We start from the raw sequence: 17,221 nt of genomic DNA, 5'->3' as shown, positions 1-17,221 counted from the left end.
TACCTTGTTCTCAAGGTTCTCCGCTGAGAGTACTCCGCACTCCTCTGGATGTGCGCTTGCTTTGATGACTGAGAAGTTTTTTTCAAGTTTTTCCAACAAAAGGCCAAACTGATTCAGGAACGACAAAAGAGGTAAAGAGCTATCGAATGAGTGCAAATATTAAGGTTTTGATGGCGCTGAGTATTTTAAAGCGGTCATCGCGAAACCAGCATCACGGCCTCAAAATGGTCATATTTTGTCGTTGTCGGTACAATAGCAATCCAAGTCCGTGAACAGTGAGTAAACTAAGTTTTTTAGACCATTCCAACTATGTTTTAATGTTTAGTATTAGAGGTAGAAGTAGAAGAACATCTATTCTTTTTATAGTCCGAGATCGAGCGGAACACTCTTACTGATATGGCTTCTTTATCAGCAGCTGCTAAAACTGTTAGTTAGTACAAACTACTCATTCCCTTTATTCAGACTGTTGAGCTGTCTTATTGAGACGCGAGTATAGCTCCATTCATTTTCATTCACACTATTTTCCACCCACTGAACCTTAGTGCACACACCATACGCATTAGGCTGCGCGTACCCAACTCTCCCAACTCACAATTCCCGCCAGGTTCCAGCGCCCCTCATACAAACACTTCAGCGGTCCACTACTGTCTCCTTGGCACGCGTCGATCCCTCCTTTGGGGAAACCTCACAGATCATACGCTCTGTTAACTTGCTCCCGTAAGCCTTCTTCGAGATTGTGTTTTCGTTAGTACGCAGTCACTGTTTATCACCATACCACAGAACGCAGGTTATTAATGTGGGCATCTAAGTCCGGTCTTGACTAACAGTTTTAATAAGGCCGGACTCCTGCGTCATGCTTCATGCGATTACCTGACAGGTTAAAGTAATGGAAAAATATGGATTATACGCTGATACGAATTCGGCAAGGCTGTTATTTTTAGCTTTTAAATCGACTATGAAAGTGTCAAACATATCTAGATAGTTGACGCAACCCCTTTGATGCTTTCTCTTTCTCTTTCACCGAAACTTTCGTTACTTGCCCTCGATAATGCCTTGAGATATTTACGGGAGAAGTTAGCTTTTGATCAAGCATAGGTTCAATTTACTCGGTACAGGCGATTGCAGTTACGGGTGGCCATACTTTGTTTGTTGAAAGTACCACCATGGACACGGTCTATGAGACCAGCTGTGAATGCGGTCAAATATGGCGGCACGTATGTTACGGAATCAGTGATATAAACAAAGAAAATTTACCGTTCTTCAGGTAAAAGTACGCGATAAGACTGTATTTATAGGACGTTTTCTTTCAATAAGTAGCTGTGGTTTAGGCCCATTTATGTCATACCTGTTTTTCCATATAACTTCCGTAAAGATGATGTGTTAAAAGTCAACTAACTAAAATTAGTCACGTTGATATAAAAGTTATTGTTGTATTTTGTTGAGTTTTGGTAAAAAATAATGTGATGGAAACTACCAAACATCCTCCAACGCAACTGAGGCATTTGAAAAATTGAAAAAGGTATTGACACTCAAAAAGTGTAATCAGACTTGTCATTCGTAATCTTGAGAAAATTATCTCAAGATATTTTCCTCAAATGTAACAGATGGTGGAGTTCATAAGTAATGTAAGTTTAAAACATTTTAGATTTTAAAACAGAACCAGACAGGATGGCTCACAGTAACGATTCTTTTTATTTAGTTGAAGATGTGAATGGCAGGGAAACAAATCAATGGAACTTGACTTTCTCCAGCTACTTTTTGTCTGCTGCCTGGTATTATCGACAGGTGATTGCAATTTCGTTAAATAATATAAGTAGTATTAACACACAAGCAAGGACAATCCTAACTTGTTATAAAACCAAGGTTTCCCGCTACACATGTGAAGTCGTTCTCAATTTTTGTGTCAAAACAAACTGTCTCCCCTGGAGTTTAAGTTTTACAGTATTGTTGTTTTCAGTCCTAAAGCTTTGATTGGAATCCTTGCTCATCTTTTTTCGCATAAGTTATCATATAACGTATTTAAAATCTTAGTTTTTGTTCCTGTTACTCATTATTTCTGCGTTTCTTCGATTGGTTTGTTTACACCAAATAGCTTGTCAGAGATGGCCGTCCCCTAAACCTGAACACGAATCCGTACTACGATTCGGTCTGCTGAACCCAGAAGATTCTATTCAGAACTTTAGCAGCTTGATTAATATTCGCTAATTTTCAAGGTATCATTACTGAATTGCTTGTATATCGCGTTGAACACTTACGTTTAATACTCTTCTCTCGTTTTTGGAAAGTATTTTTCTCCAAGTTGTGATGCATTAATTTTCCTCTACTTAGGCCGCACTTACGACTTGTTCGATCGTAACTGTGTGACTGAACACAACAAGTTGAGAAAGCTCCATGGCGCGCAGCCACTCATCTGGTCCGAAGCACTTGCCGAGGATGCACAGAAATGGGCAGAGTATCTTGCAATAAACGATAAGATCGAACACGATGGAGAAACAATGGCTGAGAGGGACGAAGGGGAGAACATAGCTTGGTTTGTTCCACCTCAACCTAAATGCCAGGGAGCTTGGTCATCTAACTGCGTGACATGTGGTGAAGTGGTACAAAACTGGTATGATGAAGCACAGAATTATAACTACCAACAAGGAACTGCCAAACAGCCTGGTCTACCGGTCAAGCATTTTGCACAGGTCGGCAGTTTCGCATCACATTTCCCCAACTAGCACGGCGCAGCTTAGATCAATTGGAAGTTTTAACTTAAAAGCTCTTTTTTATCCACCGTAGGTTGTATGGAATGGATCAATGGAGATAGGTGTTGGTAGTGCGATCTCAAAGACTTATGGATTCATTTCAGTGGCTCGGTATTCACCTAAAGGATCCGTTGGTGGGCCACAAGCTTTCAAGAAAAACGTTTTCTCTAAAGGTAATTTACACTTAATGTTACTATGTACAGGATTTATGTTACTGTGAACCTGCATTCACTGTAAAGTTGTGTTTTGAAACGACTGGAGAACATTTTAGAATAAAAATTAGGCTGAATGTATTTCAATAATTAATTCGAACTTTTAGTTCTGGTTCTTATGTGCCGCAGACATATCTATCCCAGGTAGTATTGCAGTCTTTGTCGAACTGTTCGACGTATGAGAACATCAGCCTTCGGCATCAGAAGACCTCCCAGGTCTTTATCGCCGACATGCCTGCAAAGTTGGCTCGAGTTCAACTTCGCAGGTACGTTGGCGATTCTTCCGGCATGCTTGTCATAAATGCATCTAATGAAAACGTATTGGCCGATACCGAAAATATTAAGATCTATCCCAGAATTCATTAAATTTCAAAATGATGGAGGTCAGCGAGCACTCATACGAAGTTGTGAAGAAATGCTTTCTAATTCATTGGCGGTATGTTGCAGACATACCTGTGGCTTCACTAGAACTCCCAGCAAATATTTCTGGCAGTTATGTAGCAGGTACTTCAGTGGCATATGAAAACCAGGCTTTAGTTCGCCTGAATCAAAAGTAGTTTACAAAGCTTCATTCCAATGAAACCTCACATCAACGATCTAAATTGTCATAGTATAATGATTGCCTAAGATAATATACAATCAAATAATAGCAAAATCAAGTAGAAAACTTTGTAACGGAATAAATTCGAAAACAAGTTTTTCAGTTTCTTTTACCTGTTCTCATTATGTTCTCGAAAGAATGTAACGAATTTTGGAATATACCAAAACGGTGTAAAGTGTTTTAATAGAGCTCCACCAGATGGTGTTTGCTATTCATCCGGATTGCGAGCGCTAGTTGTTCGAAATGGTCTTAAATAAAGGGCTTCACGGGGCTGGCTTAATTCACCGGTTTGATATATACTAAAAGGATTATTCACCTCAGTGTTGGTAGATATCTCGGTAAGTAGCCACCACTATCCCCACCCATATCAGTTAATAACCATTAATTTACTTAGGCTATGTCTACACTATACTGGATAGCATTGTATGCCGTTGTGAAAAATACTCCGGCCTGGTGAGAACCCTGGTGAAGTGGCCCCAAACCGCCGTCATCTTTCAACTAGAATCCAATCCTCGTTGTTGACTTCCGTTTCGGTTCGATTCTCTGTTCACACTACTCAAGAAAGTGTCACGAAAACCTACCCGGTATGTGACGATTCACTTTCAAGAACGAAACAGCACAGCATCGCTCCGGTACAAAAATCGAAATCGGCGTTTTGTGTGCGAACGATTGCCCTATCCGATATGTTTTTGGTGCCGATACAAGAGCTCTCCGGTATAGTGTAGACAGCCTTAATTAGTGCCCAAATGGCTACTACTACTACTAAGCACTACTACTTTTTTATATTGCTTTTCGCAGGTGCACTGCAGTTACCATTTGTTGTACTAAATGCATCGTCCCCGAACACATCAGGTGTACTTTGAAATCTGCTTCCATTTATTTATTCCTAACTTATATATCGAATTTGGATCGAATTTTAGTTGTCCAGTTCAATTCAAAGTATAAACAAGAATCTAATCTACAATCTGTTCGACATAAATGCTATTTAGTAATAGTAACAGTAGCAGAATTGTAGCTGTGATAGAAACAACAGTAGCAACAGCAGCACTCATTACTACTATTAGTATCAGTGTGACCATAACTATGATTATGATTATCATTATGATTGACCATGAGGATGGCCAGAGGCATTATCTTTCGCGTCCAGTCTTATTTACCGTGGGCAAATTAAATTCTTCCTGTTTTAACTACAATATTAACACCATTTCTATAGTCTTCAAATCCAAACTCTCTAGTTTTTTTCATTACTAAACTGCCCTCTTACGAGCCACCCTGACTAACGTTTTTGTCTTCTTCTTCTTCTTCTTCTTCTTCTTCTTCTTCTTCTTCCTCTTCTTCTTCTTCTTCCTCTTCTTCTTCTTCTTCTTCTTCTTCTTCTTCTTCTTCTTCTTCTTCTTCTTCTTCTTCTTCTTCTTCTTCCTATTGTTATTCATGTTCTCTACGACTTCTTCAGTTCTGTTTCTCTTCCTTATAGTTAAAGGTGAAGTTGTCAATTGGGCTCTGCTCTATTACTGCCCCCCCGTCACGCCCTTCCCCTTCCTTTGTACTTACCTTGCATCTGTTGTTTTTTGTTACATTCTGTGACGACTCAATAAATAAATAAAATATATAAATAGATAAATACTAAATAAATAAATAAATAAAATCATCACTGAGAAATATGAAAAACGTGCCTTTCCGTAAGATGCCCGGCTTAAATCACACACATGTTCACATTTTGTCCCAAACATGGCACTACAGCCTTCCATGAAAGCTTGCACTGGTTATCCGAAAATAGTCTTTTCAACCCACCACTCAGGCACGAATTTTTCCTCCGGTTAAGATTTATTAGCATTGTAATCAATTGCCTGCGAATCGTTTACAAAAGCGTTGACTGTTACTGGCCATGGGTTAATGTTTTGAGCCGCGGCATTTACACCAAATAAATCAACATGTTTCAGATTTTTTTCAAAACAATGTTAGCCCGCTAATCTGGTGTTCGTCACTTTTATTTTCACATGGTTAAAGAAGACGCGAAAAGCTCATCATCTATTACTGTAGGTTCACCTATGAATACGGTAACCGATGAAGGTAAGAAAAAATTGCTGCACCATCTTCTGGAACTGGAATTTCTATTTTTTTTTTTTTCAATTTCACATGTAAACACTTTATTGCTTCTTTCACTTTTGGCAGGAAATGATTCAAGATCATTTTTCAACAAGCTTCGTTCAAAGTTAGTCAGTAAAATCATGCCGTATCTACAGTTTTTCGCGTAGTACCGCTAGTTGAAAATTCAAGTAGACTTTTTGCTATTTTTTGCAAAAGCGTTACTTGGATTGGCCAGGTAACGCTTTAACCCTGTGCAACACCTAGGCAACATGATTACTGTTGTAGCTAGCATCCGCATTTCATGAAGTTGTAAGTGGAAACAGACAGTACGTTAATTATCCAAAAAGGAAGTTCTGATGGTATATTAACACGAAATATGTTGGGTTTAAACGTTTACGATAAACACTTGCAGAAATGACAAATCAAGAGCTGGAACAACAGCCCATGGAAGACATCACCTGCGGAATAGTCAAAAGAGGAGGACCAACTGGTACTGAACCGGTGAAACCTGGCGAATTTCCTTGGGAAGTGGGTTTCAGATATCAAAACCAGTTGGGAAAGTCAAACTTATTTTGTCGTGGATCCTTACTGGACCGGGAATGGATATTAACAGCTGCCCACTGTTTTGTGGTTCGAGTGAATCCTAAGTTTAAACTTAAAGTAATCTTGGGTGAATTCGATGATCAAAACGAAGATGGCCAAGAGGTGGTAGCCGAGGCAGTCAAAGTGATAAGACATCCTCTACATAGAAAAAATACCAAAGACTACAACATCGCTCTAGTGAAGCTTAAGACACCGCTGAAGGAGTACAACGACTACATGAGACCAATTTGCCTACCTGATCAATCGGTCTCGTTTTCAGGTGGAGAAATTTGCACAGTAACCGGCTTTGGAGTTGATTACTTAGCAGGAAAACAAGGGAAGATACTACGCAGTATCGATGTTCCCATACTTCCCCCCGGGGAATGTCGTAGAAACGTCCGTTGGTTGACTGACAGTATGTTATGTTCTGGATATACTGAGAGAATCCTTGACACTTGCAAAGGTGATAGCGGAGGACCCCTAGCATGCTACAATAAAGGGAAGTTTTATTTGGGGGGAATTGTAAGCCACGGAAAGAGATGTTCAAGAGTTCGATCACCTAATATTTACACAAATGTAAAATATTTGAAACCTTGGATTATTCATGTTATTAAAAACAACTAATAAGAATATTAAAACTTTAACTTTTGATTTATTCAGGACCATCGCAAAGGGGTTGAGACATTAAAACTGATCAGTGTATTGAAACGTGGTGTTACAGTCGCGTTTGGTTCAGTATATGACAGGTGTTGATTGTAACAAGCTTGCAAGGTTTGATCAAACATGGAAACTCAAACTGTCGACTTGTTTTTTATCCATCTTCTCTGATTGCTTGCCTAAGTTTGATTGTCGACACAACGTCTCAGACGTTAAAACGCTACCTTTGTTAGGCTTATTTGAACAATAAAGTACGTAATACAAGTGGAAGGTTAACCCATCGTTTCCAGGGCTATCGTCATTTTTTTTTCTTGCTGTCCCAAGAGCAAAGATCATGTTTACAAGGAACAAGGCAGCCCCTACTGCCCCCACGCCTCTCTCCTCCGTAGAGGCTCCTTCACAATAAAGAAGCGAAAGGAATGGGAAGAAAAAGGAAAATTGGGTACTAAGGGGGCGCGGGGTGACAGGGAGAGCATCCTTTCTCTTTTCTTTGTTCTCATCGGCTGACCTCTGCAATTGAGGAGGAGTTAAGTTCACTTTTACGCTGAGTTGATCGATCATGTTGGCCTTGAGGGCGTTCCAATCAGCTACAGTTTTCTTTATTAAGCTGACCTTGTAGGTGTTGCTTCTAGGTTTGCACAATATTGCTCAAAAAGTCTTTCATTTCGACTTATTTGCCTCCCTTTAAAGGTTCCAATTTAATCGGTGTAATTAAAATTTGGTCAATATTTTTCCATTCTTCGCGCATGTTTTCAAGAAAACTTAATTCGACAAAGTGGTGGTGGCATTAATTCCAATGCCGAAAAGCATTTGAATTTGACATTAGTCCTTATGAGGTTCAGCGCATTGATAGGATAGGAGTGCATGAGCGCCATTTTAGCACTCGATTACGACAAACGGAAATTGTGTGGACCGTCCTCATTTGGTGAGGGTTCTACAACGAGGGTTGCAACGGGCTATTAATCGAGTACTTGACACAGGCATGACTGACGAGGACCGATTTTTTTTTCTATCGGTTCCGATCGACTATTCCACCAATACAAAGGATTGGGATTGTAACGCTTGACTGATGCATTGAACAACATCGAAATGGATGATAGCAGTTTTCAACTCTATCACGGAAGTGTGTCAAGTTTCACGTGGAAGTGATAATTAACGAAATGTGAAACCAGGACACTAACATCCCCAAGCGTTCAAACTTATTAATACAAAGTATCATTCGCATGCAGAACGACAACGAACTGTGTTGTGCTGGGGCCCTGGTAACTGCCAAATGGGAGTCTTTCAAACATGGAAGAAAGATTAGAAAAGAACTAGCCCTCCTGCTACACCACGAAGCCACTGCGCCTTTCAATCCCTGCAGCTTTTACGGTTACGAGTTGACCCATTTTGACTTAGCTCCCTCTCTTTTTACCAGATCGTATTGGCGGATGCCGACAGAGTCTATCTCATTCAAGCCTTCAGGCCTCCCGGGGACAAATAACTGGTCCTTCTCCACAAGAAAGGTCATTACGATGTGATCACCAGTTACGTGCAGTTACGTCACCATGATTATTACTTTCACCTATTTCAAAATCCTGAGCTTTCAGTTTGAAACCAGTTGTGATAAAGTACCTCAAACACCCAAACAAGTAGTTTGGGAGAAAATAGAGTCCTTTCGGTTTTGTGCTTTAATAATACGTACTCTTCTATTCTATTCTGGTCAGATATATTACACAATGAGTTATTTTCATATTATAGTTGACCATTTGTATTTGTTTTTTCCTATGATGTCGCACAGGCAGTGTTTTGGTTAGTTAACAATTTAAATTTGCTTTAATATATGTTACTTCGCATTTGACGACAATGAAATCATTCAGTGGTCAGCACACATGGCGAATGTGATAAGGCCTGCGAGAAAGTTCACAACAAGTTGAGAAATCTTCATGGTTCCCAGCCTCTTGTCTGGTCGGAAGAGTTGGGAGACGAAGCTCAAAAATGGTGCGATTATCTGGCTTTAAGTGACGAACTCGAACACGACAACAAAACCATGGACAAGAACAACCAGGGGCAAAATTTTGGTGCTGTTTCTGGGGTTGGTAAGCAAACAAAGGTCCTTCTCCAGACCTGTGCGTCAAGGTTGTTGAGCAATGGTACAGCGAGGAAAAGAACTACGACTACCAGACAGGGTTACCCAAAGCTTTCGGACTGCCAATCAATCACTTTGCACAGGTCAGTTTTGTTAGTTTATGTATGTTATGTGTGCAACTGAAATGGACAGGCACATCCATGGTGGAATATATTATCCTTTACCGGCTACGGAGCTTATTAGAGCAATTTGCCGTGCTGCTGAACTCAGTTTGTGGAGCAGACAATCAGTACTACTGAGTAAACTTGATATAGTGATAAATTTTCTTTTATTATAAAGGAAATACAGGGAGATGTATTTGGCCTTTATACTATGCCGATAAAGGTGGGAGTCTTAAAGAAACCTGAATAAATAGAGGTGAAGGAAACAAGCGGTACGTACAGGAAGGAAGAGGGTCTGCCCAGAAATTTACACCCTGATCGAAGGCGTTACAACCACACAGAAAAATGAACCAAACATTGCGGTTAGTTTACTAAAGACCTATCAATAATAAGAAGGCGCCCCCGCGACTGACGGATAACGCTAAAATGCACTCAATTAAAATTGATGATAAACAAGGAATCACAGGGCCCTGGCTTCTGCTCAATTCCACTCGAAGTGAAGTTAACGAGATTACAAGTAATACGTTCAAACTTAACAGAATTATGGACGGTTATGCCAGAGGATGCCCTTATTGCTTTCCATGCGCCAATACAACAAGAATACTCAACTGGGTAAGAAAATCTAGCAAGTACGCGTATACCGTATAGTGTTCCTAATGCTGTCTGAAAAACGGGCAAAACCATATTTGTATTTGGCCGGTCTTAAAAGCCATAGTGCTGAATGGCAGTCGATAGTTTTTAATAAAGAATGCAAATTGGAAGACGATAATAGTAGCCTAAGGGTATGTGTGAGAAGAGGTGAAAGAGGAATATTGTTTGCACAGCATCCATTCCATCAGGCATGTAGATTTTGAAGGTGGTTGCAGACACAATATATCGCACCAGTAAGGATATTAAATCTGACGACAGCCCGGTTGGAGATGCCTGATATCTGGACCCTTTAAGCATGACAAAGAGTCGGCCGGTTAATTGCTTACTTCTTGGAAATGTTTAGCACGAAAGTTAATATCGTATTTTGGACAGGTAAAAACAAGTTGGCCTACAAAGGAATGGCGGCTTTGTTAATACAACGAACCAGTGCTTTACAGTCAGGAATAAGAAAAGAGAATCCGTACATTATGCACCCGCGCAGCCTACAGCAGACTTCTTAAGGACGGTGCCTCCTAATACAGAAGTATTTTTGCACAGTTTATGACCATGTTGGAAAAGCAGACCTTAGTATCGGCCGACTGGAAACCAGAAAGAAAATTTGGGGGTAGCGGGGCATTTTTTAGAGACAATTAAGCAACAATTATTCTAAAAGATAGTAAAATACAAAGCAACGAATCGCGTTTTTTTTTTTGAAATTGAAGCTTTATTAGGGGTATCAAATGGTCTCATTCAATTTAAAAGTGCTCGCAAAATTTGGCCTCTGCTCAAATAGCTCGCAAAAATTACACGAGTGCTCGCTTGCTCGTGCTCGCAAAATTTTTTCAACTGCTCGCATGCTCGCATTCTCGTTAACATGTGCTCGATTGCTCGAAATTTCGTTAATCTTCCTTTGTAGTTATTTTTTATACATATATAAACGAAAAATCAGTTATGATATGGTTAAAACAAAAAGATTGAAACATCCTTACCTCTGGCTTCAGTCTTTCTTCAACTGAGTTCAGCCTGTAACTACCATTCTGTTTTTCAGGTGTCGGCCAAATTATTAGCTATTACTTGGCGCAAAACAACGTATCCTATTTTAAATAAAAGATAGATTCCGGCTACCGGAAAATTTACTAACTGTACTCGAAGTGTTCGCTGCTCGCCATCTGTATTTTTCTAAAGACGCTCGCAAGAAAAATTTGTCAACTGCTCGTGCTCGCAAAAATAAACACACTGCTCGCATGCTCGCAAATGCTCGCAAAGACCATTCGATACCCCTTTTATTATTACTCCCAATTTTTCTTTTGGATACCAAGAGCACTTGATAACTCTTTCTATCCCTGTATTAGAAGGGACCACCCATAGGAAACCCGAGTATCTCGAGATGCACAGAAAGTATGCACAGTAACAAAAATAGGCAAACTCCAGAATTTTGGAAATCCTAAAATGGATTTTAGATCTGAGAAATCCGTCTTTGGAAAGGATATTGTTCATTAATCCAAATTCTGATTACTTGATATCTGTTTTTTTTTTCTGTAGAGGGGGGGGGGGGGGGGGGAGACCCCAAAATTAATCAGGAAAATAGCTCTAATAAACAGATGTTTGAATCGAAACTTTTAGCATTCGCATCTGTTTAGTGTCTGTGTTTCCTGGAGACCCCATTTTCCGCGCAGTTGTTCGAGTGCAGTAAGTAAAACACTCACTACTCTTTTAACTTTGATCAAAGTTAACAAGGATTAAAACATAATGAGTCGAAATTTGCTAACTAGTCTGGTTATCTACGATAACCAGATCTATTCAAGTAAAACGCTCGGTATAAATGGTTGATTTCTTTTTGGTTTGTGTTCGGCAACTTTCCTTGCCCGTGCTCCCAGGTCAGTCGTTCAAAAATTTAAACCACCCTTCTGTAGCCAATCACATTGGCAATGCGAGTTTCCCTAATACTTTGTCACTGACTAAAGGTTGCGCTAATATGTAATGTCTGATCTCAAGATCTTAAGAAAGGTAAATCATACAACAACTATAAGAAATTAATTAAACCAAGATTCGAGAAGTGATTGATGTAGGTTAGACAACTATAAAGAGAAAAAAAAAACAACAAAAAGGGAGTGTACTCCTTTTGCCGAGCTGTTCGAAGCACGATTAGCACTGATCTAGGTTTACTACGTGGTACCATGGCAACTCAGGTCATTTTTCCAGTAATCTCAGGATTTGTGCTAATCGGACTTCCAACCACCCGGCCCTATTTTTCTAGTTTAGTTGATCTGCTAGGAAATGTCTAAGTTTCATTTCATTATGTTAACTTTACTACATGGTTTTATAATATAAGTTTTACATGATGTGGGGATCTTCTCGAAAAGCTTATAGGCTTACTAAGCTCTACTGCCATTAGTTACAATAAGTTGATTTTGTGAAAGCGGATGGTTTAATTTTCAATGTTTTAATGATAGCAATTATTAATTGAAGTATTGAAATGACGCAAAGCCGACGAAATGGATGAGGCCTGAATAGACAAGAACTTTTCGCGTGCCGAAGCTAACACAAACTTATGAAATAAAATAGCCTTCGTTCACTGACATTTGGTTCGGTACATGTAAGGTTCGACTTTTGAAGCGGGCCTAATTAGGGACAAATTTACTCCGAGGAAAATGTTTGAACGGATTCACAACTCCCAATGAGGCTTAAGCCAAGGCAAACTTGCTGTCAAATAACGTAAATTGGTAGCAAAATGCCACCGTGAAATAAGGTTTTCTATATGTGAGAAGAGGGTATTTGATGCTATGACTGATATTTTACTTGTTTTTATGTTCTTCGTGTCTAGGTTGTCTGGAACAGCTCATCTGGGATTGGAGTTGGTCTAGCTCATTCCAAATTCCGCGGTGATATCATCCGTGCTCGCTATAGTCCACGAAGAGCTGAAGGCGACCCATCAACATTTTTAGAAAACGTATTTCCCAAACCAGGTGCAAACCTTTAGCAAGTTTAAACGTCAAAGCATTTATCAAAGTGGTTGAATCATATCATTTTCTACCGCAAATAAGAACACTTAAGCTTTCTAATATTCCATTTCAGTTTCAGGCCTTGTTTCAAGCCCCAACGTTAGCCAACCAAATTCTAACATTTCTGCCGGCAAAGGTAAATAGAGCCAACATACTGCGTAAATAATGCAAAGCTTCCCTAGTAAAATGAGACTTTTTACTTCACAAAAGAGGCCCTATACCTAGAGACTTACAAATTAAAAGCAGCAAGGGTAATGATTGTGGCACTGAGGTAAGGGAGAGAACTACAGTGAATCAGGCTTGCTGCGTGTGTCCACCGCTTTGTCTCTGTTTAAAGGCTAATTTACACGGCCGATATTAGTAGGTTACACGTTACAGTTTGTCGGCCGATTTGTCTTCAGTTTTCTGTTAGCGTAGCGTGGATGAAAATCTGCCTGATTAAAAAATCTGTAACACTACCACAGGTTATACAGTACATCGGGACGATTTTCGTCTTCCTGCTCATTTTCTTTGTCAAATTTGGCAAATTCGACTCGTCTCGGTACGTGCAAATTAACTTTTTAATGATTGATCCAGTTACCGAACTCTCCTTCGATGTCCCACTGAAATTGTAAAGCTTGACTTTATATTCTGTTCTTAGCTTTAACCAAAAACTATAATATTTCTATTTCCAAAATAAACGTTGAATATAATCAAAAATCTTCGAAAAACAGTCGCAAATAGCCCCTAATGTTTTAAGATAATATTTTAAACGAGAGTGATGATCGTAAGCATTCAAACATATCAGGGAAAGTAGTTAGAAAATATTCGGTCAAACGTTTTTCGCGGAGTAGAAGCAGTCAATAGGCTCAATAAAATGGATAAATAAATACAAAATAAATAAATTAACACCAATTCTTTCCAATTAAGTAGTTGTCTCACAATCTGAATGTAAAGCCGATACAAGATATAATTATATTACCATGCATGCCATGTTCACCATTGGCACCGTCTGGTTTATAGGCCGATCTTTCAGTGTACATTGACAGTCTGTGCTGTCAGATTGACAAGCAAAAGAAATAAAAAAAAAGCTGAAAGAGGTCTGGATAGCATACGACATGTTAAAAGCTTAGAAAAGGAACAACAGTTTTGATTTTTTAAACTGAAAATGATAGAAGAGCTGTCTGTTTGTGTTTAAAATCAAAACTGTTGTCGTTTTTCTTAAACTGCTATAAAAATTTAAAGAGACAGACACATTTAGCACGTATAGCAAATGATGTATCCAATTATTGCAACTGTGAAATACATTGTATGAAACCAGTTTTCATCTTTATATGTTATGGCACAATGCTGAACGCAGCAAACAGGAGGGAATGTCAAAGTGAAAATTGTCCTATTTACCATTTTCTTTTATACAGTGCAGTCCGCGGCTAGCAGCGACACGGAAGAACTTGGAAAAGGAATCTATCTTCCAAAGACAAACTTACTGGGGGATTTCCCGGATGGCGAGGCAAGCTTCTTTGAGCCTTTGCCTCCAACATGCTTTAGAAGAACACGGTTACATTATTCAGGCAGTAACTTTGAATACTATCCTAGCACCAAAGCCTTTTACAAAACAATGGCTGTCGGTGCAACTTTACAGCCTTCGTTACAGTCGGCCTTTACTCTGGGTGTTACTCTCAGTAGTCTTACACAGAAGGTAGATTCAAAAGAAACCAACTTTAGTGGAATATCTTTAATTGTCCGAGCGTTTACTGAAAAGGTTTTACTGGTAAATGATTGTTTAATAGACGAAACGATATCCACATTAAAGTTAGCCCTTGTCAATGACTTTGAAAAATTACCTTTGATAATCAACATGCCCTGCCTAAAGAACTCCTGGAAAGCTTACGACATCTTCTTGAAAAAATACGGATCCCACGTTATCACTTCCGTAAAGCGTGGATCGAGCATCAGCCAGACGACATTTGCGGAAAGTTCTACATCGCACAGTCAGAGAGATTTTCAGGTGAAAAGCTGTATTACTGTGACAGACCCTAATGATATTGGTAACCTCGGTGTTTCGTCGTGCGCAAATGTCAGCAAAAGTGAAATATCTAGTGTAACTAACAAGGAAACGGAAAATAAACTCATCATCAGAGGAGGGACTAAGGAAACTCGCAATCTTCTGATGAAGAATAGAACACATGAACTGATTAAGAAACTTTTGAATACAGCTGGTGAGCGAGACGCATCTGTCGAACACACCTTCAGCTCGTCGTGGTACATTTTGCAAAGTCGTTTTGATTTCGGCTCAGACAGACAGACAGACAGACAGACAGACAGATTTCGTCAGAGCTGTAAATCTGGAGAACTACTAGCTCGGGTATTTAAATTACGGTTGTTACTTCGAAGAAAGCGGAGGAGTTGAAATACAGAAATTTGACTACGCCAGAGGTTCCTCTAAGCATTCTCCAACGTTCGAGTGCTGTCTGGCCGTAGAAGGCTGTCATAGCAACGACGACTGCCATTACAAGTTTGGAGTTAAGTGTTCCTACTACGGGAAATCGTGCATTCGCTACCAACTTGTGCAGCAAGACACAGGTGTCCATAAAGTTACTGCATACCCAAACACTGAGGATGATTTTGTATGGAAAGGCTGCGACTGGAAAATCACTGGCTCCTGGTGCAATTGCGACAACGACAAAATTGGCTTGCGGGAACGGGTGTGGATTATGCCTGGTGTGGATGCCATACAAAAAGAAGCAATAAATTAATAAGCAATAAATAAATTCTTGGTGATAAGGGGGCGCTCAGTTAAATCGAGGGGGTTCAGTAGTATTATCAGAATAGCAAACGTTACAGTTTACTATTCAGTTACCAGTTACCAGTTCTTGCGAGCATATTGGTTCGTGTTCTTCCTTCTTCAAAATGAAGGAATGAACTTTGATGAGGAGGATGTTGACGTAACAAACGTGACTCTTGCCCAGCAGCACGTGGAGGTGTTGTACACAGTAGTTGGAACTTTAAAGTTAGTATGGGACGCAGCAGATCTCTTTTGTAAGAAGCTATCTCAATAAATTACCTTGTTGCGTGGTTGTATTCTAAACTTCTTAGATAGACGCTAATTAAACTCAGAAATAGACGGTTTTACAGTAATGTTAGCTTAGTGACACTACCTTCATGTGGCAGTGGTGGTGGAGTTAACTTTACTTTGCTGAAAATCGTACTGCTTACCATGTGTAAATGATGTTGTTCTTATGCATTTAAATATGAAGAGCTCTTAGTTTTGTATCGAAACAAGGTCTTCCACTCAAAGGCCAGTTGACTAAACATAATGTAACATGGTAAATGCTTTGACTAGGCATCATGTATGTATTTTTCTCTTCTGGTCTCCCAGATTAAGCTTGCACGTATGCTTATCCTTTCATTATTACTTGTAAAGACTGCTTCACACTTGTAAGTGCTATAAGCACAAGAATATGCTTAAGAAAAATTTGGTGCAAATCGGTGTGAGATATGCACGAGTACAAGCATGAGAAGAAGAACTTGTTTTCTTCTGCAATCCCAAATGAAAAGCTTCACAATGAAGAGAAGATGAGCTTAAGATGGTTAAGCAAGGGGTAAGAACCTGTCAAAACACCAAACAGAACACACATCTTGAAGAGTTTGAGATGGAGACATGGATTCTCTCCTTTGTAAATAAAAAAGGCATAGAAGTTCAAAGCTATCCAGAAAGGTTGAGGGCAATTGAGCAATAAATGATACAATGTTTCTCTGGCAGATTTGCAAACGGTAATTATAAAAGTAATATATAATTGTAGCTTAATTGTAATAAGAACCTTTCCAGAATCCTTTGCACCTGAAAAATCTCGAATGCAAATAATTTCGTCAATTTGAAGCCGAGGAGGATGCCACACCACATGGAAATATACCAAATTTAGTGTGATTACGTCATTAGTGACGTAACCATTTGAACTCATTGCGCGATAACGAGATACCGTGTAGCATGAAAATTTTGCGGGAGTTTTATTTTGCGGATTAGCGATATTTTGTGGTTTACGGGAACAAATTTTTGCGGTTCGAGATGACTGAAATTTCTGATGGCAACTATCTTTTGCGATTCATTGTTTAAGTAGCAGAAAAACACTGCAATTATCGAGAATGGATGTAAAAAATCTGGCGTCGCAAACGTCCTAGCAAATGGTGTTCCTTCAGATGACCCCATTCGTGCCAATCTAATTGCTGTACACTTAACATTTTCTGTTCTTTACACATTGTTTTGTTTGCAATACAGACTACCGTATGTGTCTAAGCTCTGGTTACCTTTTCCAATGGAAAATCATGTTCGTGTTCTTGTTTAAGTCCAATTTATAACGCCCCAGTGGCACAAGTCTATTACAAGCGAACTTTTCAATTTGACTGAAGGGAGTTATTTTTTGCGGCGTTTTGTTTTTTGTTTTCTTTGCTGCGGGAACGAATTTTTTGGGATCGAGGTCAATCCGCAGACTCTGC

At 39.4% G+C, this 17,221-nt stretch overlaps 1 protein-coding gene and 1 pseudogene across 4 annotated transcripts; both read left to right on the top strand.

Annotated features, from left to right (window-relative positions):
- The first annotated feature begins 46 nt into the window (after positions 1-46).
- On the top strand, positions 47-6,890 carry LOC146473057 (prostasin-like). Of its 4 annotated transcripts, none has more exons than XM_085118925.1 (8): positions 47-131; positions 1,116-1,264; positions 1,700-1,785; positions 2,329-2,687; positions 2,782-2,920; positions 4,359-4,412; positions 5,571-5,630; positions 6,061-6,890. In XM_085118925.1, the coding sequence occupies exons 3-8, from the start codon at positions 1,731-1,733 to the stop codon at positions 6,852-6,854; spliced, it is 1,461 nt and encodes a 486-aa protein (XP_084975051.1). In that variant the 5' UTR covers positions 47-131; positions 1,116-1,264; positions 1,700-1,730; the 3' UTR covers positions 6,855-6,890. The 4 variants fall into 4 exon arrangements, with proteins under 4 accessions (XP_084975051.1, XP_084975050.1, XP_084975053.1 ...); XM_085118924.1 differs by having other exon boundaries at positions 5,568-5,630; XM_085118927.1 differs by lacking the exon at positions 4,359-4,412.
- A 4,836-nt stretch (positions 6,891-11,726) lies between these two features.
- Positions 11,727-15,824, top strand: LOC146473056 (DELTA-alicitoxin-Pse2b-like; annotated as a pseudogene).
- The last annotated feature ends 1,397 nt before the right edge of the window (positions 15,825-17,221 follow it).

The sequence above is a fragment of the Pavona decussata genome, unplaced genomic scaffold (genome assembly GCF_977016875.1).
Source record: "Pavona decussata unplaced genomic scaffold, jaPavDecu1.1 SCAFFOLD_95, whole genome shotgun sequence".
Taxonomy (NCBI): domain Eukaryota; kingdom Metazoa; phylum Cnidaria; class Anthozoa; order Scleractinia; family Agariciidae; genus Pavona; species Pavona decussata.
The sequence above is the reverse complement of the archived record's forward strand: the minus strand, read 5'-3'. Positions and strand labels throughout refer to the sequence as shown.